General features: G+C 35.2%; 1 protein-coding gene and 1 long non-coding RNA gene across 5 annotated transcripts; one reads left to right on the top strand and one right to left on the bottom strand.

Annotated features, from left to right (window-relative positions):
- Positions 1-264: 264 nt before the first annotated feature.
- LOC107739492 (uncharacterized) lies at positions 265-4,826 on the bottom strand. Its single transcript, XR_001640008.1, has 4 exons — positions 4,752-4,826; positions 3,940-4,037; positions 2,702-2,953; positions 265-386 (listed from the first exon to the last, which is right to left on the bottom strand). It is a non-coding gene; the product is annotated as an uncharacterized LOC107739492 (long non-coding RNA).
- dpm3 (dolichyl-phosphate mannosyltransferase subunit 3, regulatory) lies at positions 4,238-5,594 on the top strand. 4 transcript variants are annotated; one of them, XM_016551617.1, is made up of 2 exons: positions 4,238-4,367; positions 4,754-5,594. In XM_016551617.1, the coding sequence occupies exon 2, from the start codon at positions 4,807-4,809 to the stop codon at positions 5,083-5,085; it is 279 nt and encodes a 92-aa protein (XP_016407103.1). In that variant the 5' UTR covers positions 4,238-4,367; positions 4,754-4,806; the 3' UTR covers positions 5,086-5,594. The 4 variants fall into 4 exon arrangements, with proteins under 4 accessions (XP_016407103.1, XP_016407102.1, XP_016407104.1 ...); XM_016551616.1 differs by having other exon boundaries at positions 4,239-4,390; XM_016551618.1 differs by lacking the exon at positions 4,238-4,367 and adding an exon at positions 4,407-4,559.
- The last annotated feature ends 9,104 nt before the right edge of the window (positions 5,595-14,698 follow it).

Raw genomic sequence — 14,698 nt, 5'->3', positions numbered from 1 at the left:
ATCAATTCAATGTCATCTCAGTTCAAAACATAAACTGAAGCATTACGTGTAATTTAATTAGGGGGAAAAAACTGCTGTAGTTATTTATTTATTTTACCAGTACCAGGGGTTCTTTTGGTTTGAAGAGCTCTTGGCACCAAAACATGCAGTTTTTCTCAAAACTGTTATACTCTTAGAAATTTAACACAGCTCGGTAAAATGAAGCCTTCATAAAAGGGATGTTTTTAAGTAGTTCAAAGAGCAGGAAAAAAAATATTGCTGAGACAGAGATTAATTATTTATGTACAGATGTTGATGGTGAGTCAGTCGCAAAGTAGAACTGAGTAGTATTTCCTGTTTTTTAAAAAATCCAACATTTTCTGGTCTTACGATCCATCCAAAAAAATCTAGAAAAAACAGTAATATTGAGAATTTTCTCTACAATTTGCACTAACAATTTTCTGTTTAAATACATTTTAGAATGTAATTTATTCTTGTGATTACTCCAGTCTTGAGTGTCACATGATCCTTCAGAAATCATTCTAATTTGCTGCTCGAGAAACATTTCTAATTATTGTCACTGTTAATATTTTTGTGGAAACTGTCATAGGATTCTTTGATGAATAGAGAGTTAAAAGGAACAGCATTTATTTGAAAAAGAAATCTTTTGCAACACTGTCTTTACTGTCACTTTTGATCAATTTAATGCATCCTTACTGGATAAATATAAATTTTAAAGACGATTTTAAGACGAAAAAACTCAATAATATGGAGATGTTTTGCTTATGATGTAGCAATATTGTAATTGTGCAGAAACAGATGCATGGTGGGATTCTAAAATAGACCATAGGACTGCTGACATGGGGATTGATAAAGCACATTCCTGTTTCCATATGTCTTTCTTTCCAACCTTTTTGTCTCTCTGGTCTTTTTCCACGGCAGAAGCAGAAACAGGTGGACTTTGACAGGAAGGGCACAAATCCCTTGCTTAGACTCGCATACACCTTCTGACTTTGTGTTTAGGCACATGATGTCAGGTTAGAATTTATGCTGTTTATATTTCCCCCATACAGTGAATATTTATGAGTCCAGCTGTCCCTTGCTCAGTTGTCTTCATTAATGAAGCGTTTGACTTGTATGAAAAACTATCAACAAAATGCCTAAAAACCCATTGCATAGGAGATCAAAGCTCTGACCGAAAACACACTTCTAAGACATCTTGACCGTCCGTGTCAGGATTTGGCGAGGACTGAGCCTAACTGAGGAATGGTTTTCATACTGAAGACAAGAATAATGGGACCATTCCTCCAACATACACAGATACTGGAAAATGACGGCAGATACAGCCAGGTCGACTCTGAATAGTGTAGATACATTCCATCAAAATCACATCTGTGTATCAGTTAAAATATTTACGTAACGTAATAAGTGTCACAAATTTGATTTTCACATTTTGAAAGAAAATGTATGGTGTTCTCAGCATGTTGCTATGCAGTTGCTGGGGTGTTATGGGTGATTTCTCGAGTCTCTGTTAGTCTATGGGATTTTTTTTCTTCACACATGTAATAATGCGACAGGTAAAAATATTAAGCACAATTGCTTAGAAAAGCACACCTCTCTGCAACTAGCCGCACAATCTGTGGCATCACTCATGCAGCACAAATAGTGTGCAACAAACTAGACACAGAAGTTTAAAGTCAACATGAAATCAAAATCGGCCTTATTTACTTTCTTAATGCATGTTCCTAGTCTTCTTGTAAATGATTCATCAGTGCATGTTATTGCAAAGAAAAATAAATCACATTGACTTGAATTCTTAGGGTTTGGGTGTGTTTAAACCTCTAATCCAACCTGCTTCAGAAAGCACCACTAATGTGATGCATTTCCATTGCCTTTTAATAGATAATGTAATTCCTTCATGCAATTTGTACAACAAAATATAATGTCACTGCATGAACTCACTGTTTTTTGTGTGTGTGTCTGTGTTTGTGTGTGTGAAAAAGAGCAGACTGAGACTGAGATCTCAGGCACAGGAAACAGAGGGTTCCTGTTTTTTTGAGCCAGGCGCTATTGTCTCCCTCCCTCCCCCTCTCTCTCTCTCTCTCTCTCTCTCATAAACACACTTATCTGCAATTGTTCCCTTTAAATCATATTTTGTCTGCCCAATCCTAGAGGCTCGCACTGGAGCCATGGACTGTCCACAGTGCAGTCTTAAACCCTGAATAAAGGTACCTTTTCTGCTGTTTATTTTTAAACTTTCTATTCATCAAAGAATCTTGAAGCACAAAATATTAAGCAGCACAACTGTTTACAACATTGATAATAATAAGAAAAGTTTCTTGAGCACCAAATCAGCTTATTAGAATGATTTCTGAAGGATTGTATGACACTGAAGACTGGAGTAATGATGCTGAAAATTCAGCTTTGTCATCACAGGAATAAATTACATTTAAATATTTTTAAAACAGTTATTTTAAATTGTGATAATATTTTCCAATATTATAGTTTCACTGTATTAAATATATGAAACCTTGGTGAGCATAAGAGTTTTCTTTCAAACATTTAAAAAATACCCTGATTATATGTATTTGCTATGTACTTTATCTTTTAACAGTTTTTTCCAGTTGTGGGTGTCCTTGGATGCCCTCAAAATATGTCTTTGTCCAATTTAGTGCGCGTATGGGGATAATTTTGGACCCAAAGTGTAGTTAAGTAAACCTACCCAAACACACACAGACACACACTCAGACTCAGAGTGCAGATCTCTTCTCGCTGGGTGGTGGCAGGGGACCAGGGTTTAAGCATGTAAGCTATTTAAGCATCTGGATTTAATGCACCATTAAGGTCAACGGCTGACCAGTCTGCACCTGTAGCGCTCCTCACCAAACGCAGCAGCCCCTCCTCTCATTCAGCTGCCAGTGGACACTGTTTCTCCACTTTCTCTCTGTCATTTCACCAAAGCAGCATCCACATTCTGAAAGCAACGTTCCCAGTTGGAAACAAACAAACAAAAAAATTTTTTACAGCCTGATGCAACTGCAGAATGTGTCCCTGTCCCAAGCCCGACCTTCATCTTCTCATCTCATTCTTTAAGTTCTCTGCGCTGTTCTCCTCACACCCTCTCTCCCTCCATCCCCCTCTCCGTCTCAGTGCAGCCTGTTCTGTTGTGTCTGCCAACTGCTCTCTGCTGGATCACAGGTTTCCTGAGCTGGAGAGCCGGGGACTGGCAGTATCAAACACTGTGAACGGCCAACTTGCTTTTTTCTCACTGCGCTTCGTGTACGTTCTGCTCATTGAACACATACTCCTACGCAAACGCCCAAGCAGCAAAGAATCACACAGATTACGAGAAGAATCACAGCCATTACTGTCCTGATATAGACAGACAGATAGATGGAGAGATAGATAGATAGATAGATAGATAGATAGATAGACAGACAGACAGACAGAACGATATGGATAGATAGATAGATAGATAGATAGAAAGAATCACAGAGAGAACGACAGACAGATAGAATGATGGATAGAAAGATCAATAGAATGATCAATCGATAGACAGACAGACAGACATAGATAGATAGATAGATAGCATTGAGTGGATTACATTTCTGGGCAGAACTACAAATAGATGTCTTTGATAGAAATATATGCCTTTTGCATGATTTTCTTCTACATTAGTTCCATTTGTATGGTCATTTATGCTCTTAAATATTTGGTAATAATATTCTTAATGAAATGAAGGTAGTGCTGAACAAAACAGTAGTCTAAAAAGCTGCCAAACCCCCACACAAATGCCCTACTTTGCTACATTTCTTCTTTACAACCACCTGCAGTCTTGAAAGAGACACTCGCTGTGTCGCTGACACGTGTAAACATCACTAAGAATAACCTCGCGTTTGCTGTGAGGGTGATGTTTTCAGGAGCCTCGGTGCTGTCTGTGAGTGATGATGATGTTTATACCTTTTTGGCTGGTGAGGAGGTGTGATGGGTCATGGACTCGCTTCTGTTCTCTGCGCTGAATGGGCGGATGTCACCCGCGGCATCCACAAGACACTGAACTGCGCCAACAGCGCCAGACACAGAGAGACAAAAACAGCTTCAGACTGGCGTTTCATTTCCTGCCAGCATTAAGGATAAACGACTGAATCCCACTTGGCTATATTTAAATATATTTTAATGGAAAGCAAAGCATGCGTAAATAAATAAATATATATTTTTGTTAGGTTATAATTAACAAACAAACAAATATTGAAACAGGCTTTATAATCGGTTAATCGAATTTAGTCTTGCATTTTTTGTAGTACAGGACTCTGAAGACTTTACACTGCATGTTCCATAATGCTTCTCGGCATCTCACGTCATCAAAGTGCGTTGTTATTCCGAAAGTGGTGAGCTGGCTTTTGAGTAGCAAGTGAGAGAGTTTATTTCTATATTATCAGTGCATTTTTATTGTGCGTATATAATATTTAGGAGCTGATCATTGTTGCTAAGATGAAATATTGCCTCCGTTTTGCGCTGGTTGTCAGATTTCATTGTAAACACCTGTAATCATTAGCATTCGTGCTAGCTGTTCAATAAGAGTGAGGATCAGTGCGAATTTTAAACAACAGCGGTGTATTGACGATTATTTTTCTGTAATATTTATAACTTCTTTATCATGCGGTGTCGCCTGTCTCAAGCACTAGCTGTAAAAATAGTGATTGTCGCTTTTAATCGAATGCATTTCATTAAATTGTTTCTTGATAATGTGATATATACATATTTATCCTCACAGGTGGATTCTTCAATTATAATTTTGGCCTTCACCGTTCCACAGTCTTCAGCACAATGACCAAGCTCCTGGAGTGGCTTCTTGGTTTGTCGCTGATCGGCATGGCATGGGGACTCGTTACCTTTGACCTCCTTGATTTGCAGTTGCCTCCTCAGTATAGAGAGCTGGCGTGGCCAATGCCTGTATATCTGCTGGTGGCTTTTGGGTGTTATTCACTGGCAACTGTCGGCTACCGTGTGGCCACATTTAATGACTGTGAGGACGCAGCCAAAGAGTTGCAAGCACAAATAAAAGAAGCCAAAGAGGACTTGAAGAAGAAGGGACTGAAGATGTGAAAATAACATCTTACTGTTTCTCACATGCATCTACTTTGTTTTTGTTTTTTTTCATATTACAAATGCAAACAGTCTCATTGTTTCTGTCTACTTTGTGATGTCTGTACTACCATATGCACTCAGAACTGCAGCTCAAAGCTGTCCCAACTTGGTTCAAGTCTTTTTTTCAACATGTAAATAATAGTTTGAAATGTAAACACCTGCACACCTGTGAATGATCTATTTCCAGAATTATGACAGTCTTATTTAAAACATTACAGGCACATGCACGTATTGTCAATGTAGGGCAGTGCTATTTCTGTACAACCTCCAGAGAGTGTGTATTTGCATTGGCCGGGGAATGAATACGTCTGTTTTTGAACCAGTTGTTTTTAGCAGAGTCAGAATTCTGAGTCAGACTTAGAAACAAACCCACAATGTAGATTTGCGCTTGCACAAGGACAGCGTTTCAGTAAATCAAAATATGTGGAATAGAATTTTGATTTAAAATATAAACTATTGGGACTGTGTTAAGGCTCACAAACTGTTGTCCTTTTTGAAACCTTAAATTAGGGTTCTAAGCAATTTTTTGGTATCCAAGTAGTTTAAAGCACTTCTTAACAGAAGTGTCCTACATAGGGCTTTTCACATATGAAATAGTTAACCCGTGTCATTTTAAACACCAGGTAAATTGAATTAAATTTTTACTTCACGTTTCACACTACTCATAATTTACCCGGGTTAAAAATTAATGCTGTTTATTCATAAGATGATGTTTCACACTTTACATTCCTAAACCCCAGGTTAACGTTCTTATTTGCATATTTGTGGTGTCAATGTCACTGATTGGATGAACGCAGCACGCGACCTGTTTACATAACTCTAGCATCGCACACCTTCGTATTAGTAGTTATAATTTGCCGAATGTATGAATGGACTTTTAGGACTATAAAGGTAAGAATAAAACAGTCTCTTCACATCTTTCTTTTCTGCTGGGTTTTCAAAGCAAAATTGGATTGGCTCACAATCATCCAGATACACACTTTTTCAGATTTACAAATCTGGATTACTTGTGCTCTACGGAGCCCCTAAAGGGACATGGTGATTGAAAAAAAAAAAAAAAAGATAATGCTATTGCATTCTCTCAGAAAAATGTTGCATTGCATTCAGCCGACACAAATAATTACTTTTGACTGGTTCATCTCTGATGATTGTGCCAATGTAGTTTACAAACAGTGATTTAAAAACACTAAATTAAAAAAAAAATGTTTTTGTTTGATATTGATATTTTATGACACCAAAATCTCTTTTTTACTTTACTGTAGGAAACTGAAAGGCTTTAGAGGTAGCATAATGTCTACCTGTCTAATGTCTATATATATATAATGTGTGTGTATATTACATGTTACAAATGTTGTATTTTTGGACCAGTTTGAAAGTTTTATTACATTTTTGTGCTGCTGAGATCAGTATAATCCTGTTGTTGTTGTTGTTTTTTGGACCACAGGTATCCCAATCTTACTAAAGACTTTTGAACAACACAAACTGATGGTTTGATCCAGATCAAAACCAAGATTGGATTTTGTGATCTAATCTGATTTCAGAATCTTTTTTTTTCTTTTGAACAACCCATTTTCAAGATTTGATTCAATTCAATAGCTGAAATCCGATCAGATTCCTTTTGAACAACTTGCCACCGGGCTTAAACACCATCATGTGAAAAGCCATCATTTGTGTTGAAAAAGATTGTTCACCATTTCTTTGTGTTTCCTCAGACATGATGAAAATGAATGTTTGATACAAAATACAGAGTGATTCATTCTCAGTTGTTTAATTCTTGCTCTGCTGTACTCTGCCTTAGATTCTGATCTAAAAAAAAGAACTTTTGTTCTGTGCACATAAATTCTGAAATGTGATCCACGTCCATGTGTTGGCTCTTAAAACACTAATACAAAGCCACTAAGTGCACACGGGCGCTGTATATAGTGCTGAATTAATCTGGTGTTTTTGGCAAGCAAAATGCATTAGTTCTCTTCAGGCTTAAAGTAGGCTTTTGTAACTTTCATTTTTTAGGCCCTTTCTAGTGCCTGTGAACAGGCCTCTACCTGTCTGCAGAACAAGAAAAAAGTAGGTTTTTGATAAGTTTGCAGTTTTCTTCTACGACTGCTGATTGGCTCCTGTTCAAATCTCTGATGTCACCCCCTGCAGCCTCTTACAAGCTGTTGTTACTTAAGGCCTGTTTTTACAAACCCATAGTAGCATATGAGAGAACAGCATCAGCATTTTCTCTGCTGAAACCACAGAACGATTTAACACCACATTTATGCTTTGAGATGCAGTTTAAACAGCTGAGAAACTAAGCAAATGATTTCTATTGCAGAGTTTCGAATATAAATTTCTGTGCTTGAATTAAGAAAGATTCAATGATCTGATTCAATGACCCATTATTGAGAAGAAAGAGAGAAAATTGCAGGCTTTGCTTTCTGTTCCAAGGTAATTTTCTGATCCTGATCAATAAATCTCTCTGAAATGTAGGCATTGTCAGCCTGTGCATGTTTAAAGCAAACAAGTGAAAAACAAACACATATTCCCTTTTGTGTTCCATTGCGGAATGAAAATACGGATTTAGAACAACATGAGGGTGAGTAAAATTTTTGGGTGAACTGTTTCTTTAAAGGGGTCATATGTTGTTGTATTTGGTGTAATGAAAATCTATTCACGAACAGCTTGTAACACTCCAAAGAGAAAGGAAAACTTGAAATCGCATCATATGACCCCTTTAAATTAAGAAAATGTATAAAGTTCAACAGCTATTAGATGCTAATAAACTTAGTGATAGTTATTTTGATTGTTGGTTTACAAAGACTGATTATCATTGAATGCAACATTTTGTACAACGTGATTTAAAAACAAGCACATATATCTCTGCTGACCTGTTTCAACTGCCTTTAGGGGTTAGAGACGCCACATTTTGCGAAATATAAGACAGGTCATGCTGCTGTTGTACGTCAAGAGACCTTTATGCCCCATACTTCACATTTGTCTGTTATGCAACGTGATACTTCTTCTGGTCTGTTATTGTTGGGAGAATGAACTGGATGTGCCTCATTTTGATTGAATACATGGTTCTAATTCAAACCAACAGTGACCCAAAAACTGATCTGGACACTTAAGAAGAGAAATGTATTAATGTTACTGTATTTGATCATAAAATGGTGTTAAATGTAACAAAAGATTTTAAAAATAATAATAATACACATAACTAATACACATAAATTAAAAAATGTTAATATATATAATTTTCCAAGTCTTCTGAAGTCATACAACAGTTTTGTGTGTGAAACAGACTGAAATTTAAGACATTAATGAAAATCTTGGTATCTGCCCTAGCTCTCCTTGTCATATTCATGTCCAATTTGTGAATGAATAGGTCTTTTGTGTCTGAACTTTTTGATGAAATGTTGATCTAAAACAGGTCTAAATGATTTGTTCACAAATTTAACTGATCTGGTCACAGCGATTCATAAGATAAGAACTTCATAAGATTGCCATTGAATCTGAGAAGGAAACAAATCAAATTTAATACAGCAAGGCTTCAAGAGACTTATATAAAAATGTTAATATATATATATATATATATATATATATACAGTATATATATAAAATAAAAAGTAAATTTAGTATTTTTTTTTTTAGTATAGTATAGTATATTATTAGTATATTTTTATTTACCTAAAACATTTTCTTTAATATTTTCTCAGATACAGTGTTTAAGTATTTGGGCTATGAGAAATAAAGCAATGTCTAAACAGCTATTTGGCTATCAGTTAACACTTTCCAGTAGCATGTACAGCCAAAGTTATGTCAGGCAAAAAGGAAATTTGTGAATTATTACATTTTGATTACGAAGATTACAAAGACAAACATTATTTTTCCTTTGGAATAACATGCACTGATGAACCATACACAATAAAACCAGGAATGTGTATCAATAATGTAAATAGCATCAGTATTGATTTCATGTTGACTTGAAATGATATTCAGGAAAACTTAAAGCGCACCAAACATGTGAATGGCCTAAAATGTCTGAAAATGTCTGAGTAGTGTTGCCAACATATGAACAAAGAGAAATCCTATCTGGAGTGCCAGCTGCCAAACTTTCTCTAGAGTCTTGTTAAAATAAATACAAATGTGAAAAAGATGGAAAAATGAGTAGAAGTGTGGAGTAATGCCTGAAAACTTTACCTCCTCTGAAGGTATGTACGTCAGCGAATGTAAACCTTATTGTTTAAGCTAATTAGCTCACTGTTTCAGTAACATGTGCTAGCAAGGTGTGTTTGTCAAAGAATTCGAGACTGTGGAACAATTCCAGCTTCCTTTCTCCATGACCTATAAGTCGCTATCCAAATATGCCTTTATTAGGAGAGAAACCAGTAGAGACCATCTAAGAGTATGTAGAAGAAGACAATACGTCCTATAACGTTCCGAGACGTTGGTGCTCACCACAAGAGTTTGTGTTACATGTTTGACTCAATAGCTTATTAAATTGGCCGATCAAAATCTTGGTAAAGTTTATGGTTTTGGCTTGACTGACTCTTAATCGAAGCCTGAGATCGGCAGCTCTGTAGGAAAATTGGCTGTATCAGACTCAGCAGTTTGGTCTGTGCTTTCAAAAGTAGTATCGTTTATTGTTTAAGCTAATTAGCTCACTGTTTCAGTAACATGTGCTAGCAAGGTGTGTTTGTCAAAGAATTCGAGACTGTGGAACAATTCCAGCTTCCTTTCTCCATGACCTATAAGTCGCTATCCAAATATGCCTTTATTAGGAGAGAAACCAGTAGAGACCATCTAAGAGTATGTAGAAGAAGACAATACGTCCTATAACGTTCCGAGACGTTGGTGCTCACCACAAGAGTTTGTGTTACATGTTTGACTCAATAGCTTATTAAATTGGCCCTATGGTATCGAGCATATATAATATTCTTATTTTATTCAGTATTTATATATTCAATATTTTATCCAAGGAAATTTTTTTACCTTTATAGAGGGCATTTCCCCACTAATCTCATTAATAAAGTAAGTGACCTAATATTATTGTATTTGCTTATTGAACTGTTTATAGAACTATTAAACAGTCGTAATGGTGAAAACGATGTTTGATGTTGCCTAACTAACTGCATTTTAAATATAAAAACGTTCCATTTTGAATTTTTACCTCAGGATTCTGAGTTTCTTAGTGTTGCGCGTTTTGATTTCTGCTCAGCCCCGCCCAATTTAAACCCTGGGCTTGACCATAATGTGTTTATGTATTCATATTTCTGATACTGTTGGATTGGAATAGTATAGGCCTATCTCTGGGTTTGGCTCTATGTCTTTGAAATAGGATAAACCATTCAACACTTTTTTTTTTTAAATATAGTAATATATTTGCTTGCTCTCAATCCCCAGTGAATTCAAACAAAAACTTACTCAGTGCTCACAAAGCTGCATTTTAAATATAAAAACGTTCCATTTTGAATTTTTACCTCAGGATTCTGAGTTTCTTAGTGTTGCGCGTTTTGATTTCTGCTCAGCCCCGCCCAATTTAAACCCTGGGCTTGACCATAATGTGTTTATGTATTCATATTTCTGATACTGTTGGATTGGAATAGTATAGGCCTATCTCTGGGTTTGGCTCTATGTCTTTGAAATAGGATAAACCATTCAACACTTTTTTTTTTAAAATATAGTAATATATTTGCTTGCTCTCAATCCCCAGTGAATTCAAACAAAAACTTGAGAAATCCAGGTTTTACTCAGTGCTCACAAAGACTATGAGGCTGTCATAACTTTATTTTCTTTGTTTTGGGAACCATATCTGGCTGGAAGTGTACCATTTTTACTCTTCGAGGTTCACTGAGCAATTTGATTTAAAGCCAAATGTGGTAAAAAGTCTGATTTCCCAATTTCTCCAGTTATCTCGACTTCATCTAAAGATTGAGAAATCGAGGTTAGGTGACATTTAGTTGTTATCTTAGGTTTAACACCAAGAAACTAAAATAACAGAATTCTCGTTGCACAATTTATTGATCAGCTTTTAAGCTAATTACAATTGATTATTCAAATGCCAATTCATGCAACAAAAATGGTTCAGAAACAGTGGGCAACCATTTAGATACAAAAAATGATATTAATAATAATTAAAATAGGTCCAAAGTAATTATTTAGAAAATAAGTAATTTTCAAAGTTGGTCTTTATTTTAATAAAATTTTTAAATAAATAACTTTTTATGCTTAAAAATACATATTAATACATACCTGCATGAACATCTCCTTTTCTCTGCTTCCTCACTGTCATCAGTCTTTTCAGTACAGAGTTTCTCCAGCTCCCTGTTCATGTTAGATAACAGTATGAGACATATGCTGTCTGAGGAAGACTTGTGTCATATTTCTCTCCCTATGATGCCCATGCTGCGTCCAGACAAGTAGCTGCTGTTCTCCAACCTGCTTCCTCCACCGATGACTGAATATGAGAATAAGCAAATGTGATATTAGTCAGAACACATACATGTACAGTACAGCCTGTATTGATTTCAACATATACTTCCTGTTACGTTTTGTGGCTTTCATCCAAGCTTCCTGTTGTGATTGTATAGCAATTTAAATAAGAACAAATGAAGTGTGTTATCATCTAATGAATGCTCTTTGTCTTTTACAACACATTTTATCAGATGAATAACAGAAATGGGATACAAAGCCACAGTATTTGCCCCAACTTCCGTAAGGATAAAACGTACTAAGCATATTTCTTGATCGAAGTGGTGTGTGTGTATAAATGCAGACCGTCTCACGATGTGTATTTGTAGCTCAAGGACAAAAGCTTAACATATTTATCATAAAGCACAGAAACAGATGTGCAGGACCAACTTAATGCATTATCTTGCAAATAGAAAAATACCGAAGTAACATTCTCAATCTTCAGGAGACATTAAAAGCTGATAAGAGAGGGCCAACATTTTTCCCAGATGTGAGATGAATAATATGCAGGAAGGAGGGAGAGATCTTGGCCCTCTTGTTTTTTTTAGTCTCTTTGACACTGCAGTTGAAGTTCATCCAATTCAAGTGCAGTTCATTTTTAAAATGGAAAAAAAAAAAAAGTTTGCAATTATATGTCGCCCATTAGCACAGAAAACTATTTTGACTCATCGGTTCAGTTTTTAAAATGAAAAAATGCATTAATAGTAATAGACTTACAATGGAAGTCTATATGTGACCCTGGACCACAAAACCAGACATAAGGGTCAATTTTTCGAAATTGAGATGTATACATCATTGATGTATGGTTTGTTAGGATAGGACAATATTTGGCCGAGATACAACCTTTGAAAATCGATTTGATCAATTTGTTGAAAACTAATTTGAATATCTGGAATCTGAGGGTGCAAAAAAACAATCTAAATATTGAGAAAATCATCTTTAAAGTTGTCCAAATTAAGTTCTTAGCAATGCATATTACTAATCAAAAATTAAGTTTTGATATATTTACAGTAGGAAATTTACAAAATATCTTCATGGAACATGATCTTTACTTAATATCCTAATGATTTTTGGCATAAAAGAAAAATCAATAATTTTGACCCATACAGTGTATTTTTGGCTATTGCTACAGATATACCCCAGCAACTTAAGACTGGTTTTGTGGTCCAGGGTCACATATGGCAAGGCATTCAAAGCAGAACTTAAAATTAAATATTAGTTATAAATTATTTTAATATTATTAAAATTTACTTAAATTATATTACTAATTATTTAGAATTTTTCTATACAAATATATAAAAATAAGAACATTTCCCTACATTTTAATTCATTTTTTACAAACTTTTTTTGCTATCTGTACATAATCAGATGTCCTTTTTCCACATCATACTGAGCTCTTTGTCTCCAGAAAAGTTTTTATACGACTCCTTTTGTCGCTCATTCGACTGACTCTTTGTGGTTTCTCTTTAGCAATAATGACTATTTAAAGCAAAAGTCCTCTAGTGAAGTGCCACTTATTCCCTTTAAACTCTTCAGAAGAGGTCAAACGGTTAAGAGAGGGGCTGATTTACAGTCGGAGGGTCAAAGCTCTGAAAACACACGGTCAGGGTGTGAGCTGCGAAATCAGTCTGCAGTGTGACAGCTGCTTACAGTCACAGCCATAAAAAAAAGAAGAAAAAAGAAAAGAAAAGAAAGGCCTCTGGAGATGAGCAGGAGGAAGGGAGGAACAATAGTGTGTAGGAGACAGAGACACAGAGAGATGGAGAGAGAGAGAGAGAGAGAGAGCTTTACGGAAGGTAAACAAAGAACTGAGGCTGAAAGAAACGGAGAGAAAGTGAGAAAATGAGATGCTGCCATACAGAAAGAGATGGAGACAATGATAGGTAAATAAAACGAAAGAAGGCCTGAAAGAAAAGGTCACGCCGGAATGTACTATACATGAGTAGGGTATAAAATACAGCCTGAAAAACGTTTTGTTTTTCCTTTTTTAAAAGAGGTGCTTAACCTTCAGAACATGTTCAGATAAACTATATATTATCTTTTTTTCCTACTCTTTTTCTGAAATTTACACATTTTGGGAATTTGTCATTTTATAACAATAAAAATATACATTACAATTTCAGATAAAATGTATATAATGTAAAAATGGGTAACAAGGTGGCAAAATTAATTAAATTAATCTGTCATACTGTCATTTAGTAGAGGGCAGCTAGCTGACAAAATGTAGCTAGCAAACAAAATGTTTGTAGTTATCATTAAACAAGTTTTCACATAAATTTAAGAAATATTTAAATTGTTAGAGACAGCGTTATCATAATGAACTAAAACTAAAACTACAATTAAAATCATAAAAAAAAAAGTTTGTTACTTGAAATAATAATAAAAAAGACATGAACCAAAATAAAACATAATTTTTTATTTCAGCTAGTTGCCAAGGCAACATTTCTCATTTTAATTTAGTTTAACTTGATGTACTAAAATAACTAAAACTGAAATAAAAATTAATAAAAAATATATAGACATACCTAAAAAATAAAAACTACAAAAAAATACTACAACTTTAACAAAAATTTAAATGGAAAACATAAAAACAGATTCAAATATAAATGATAGTATCTCAGTGATACTCAAATAATACTGGTTTGAGCTTGATGCAATTTTTTTAAAGACAGGAATGAAACAAATGAGAACTTTTAAAAAGGAAAACAATAACAGAAGAAGTGTGCGTATGTTTACTAAGCCGTCTGGCAAAGGCCCAAGTTTAGCCAGAATACAAAGGGAAGAACCACACTTGTGCGTTATCCTCCTAAAACACACACACACACGGTCAAACTGATGTCTCTGACCTCCGACCATTGTCATTTTTTTCCTGTCACCGGTGAAACATAAACCCTGTGAGACAAAATACTTCATCCTATTGACACACGCAGGACAATATGTGCTTTCGCTCAGCTTGGGAATAGTCCATATTATTTTGCATGCACTAAATAAATACAATCAGGACAACTGATGACATCACACATCTCTGCAAAAAACACAATGTCGGCGACAATCACATTTTCCAAAAATATCATTTATTTTCACATAAGAATCTTCACATTAACTGTTTTTTTTTATA

Source organism: Sinocyclocheilus rhinocerous, unplaced genomic scaffold (assembly GCF_001515625.1).
Source record: "Sinocyclocheilus rhinocerous isolate Xijiao unplaced genomic scaffold, SAMN03320098_v1.1 scaffold314, whole genome shotgun sequence".
NCBI lineage: Eukaryota > Metazoa > Chordata > Actinopteri > Cypriniformes > Cyprinidae > Sinocyclocheilus > Sinocyclocheilus rhinocerous.
This window is presented reverse-complemented; position numbering and strand designations above follow the sequence as displayed.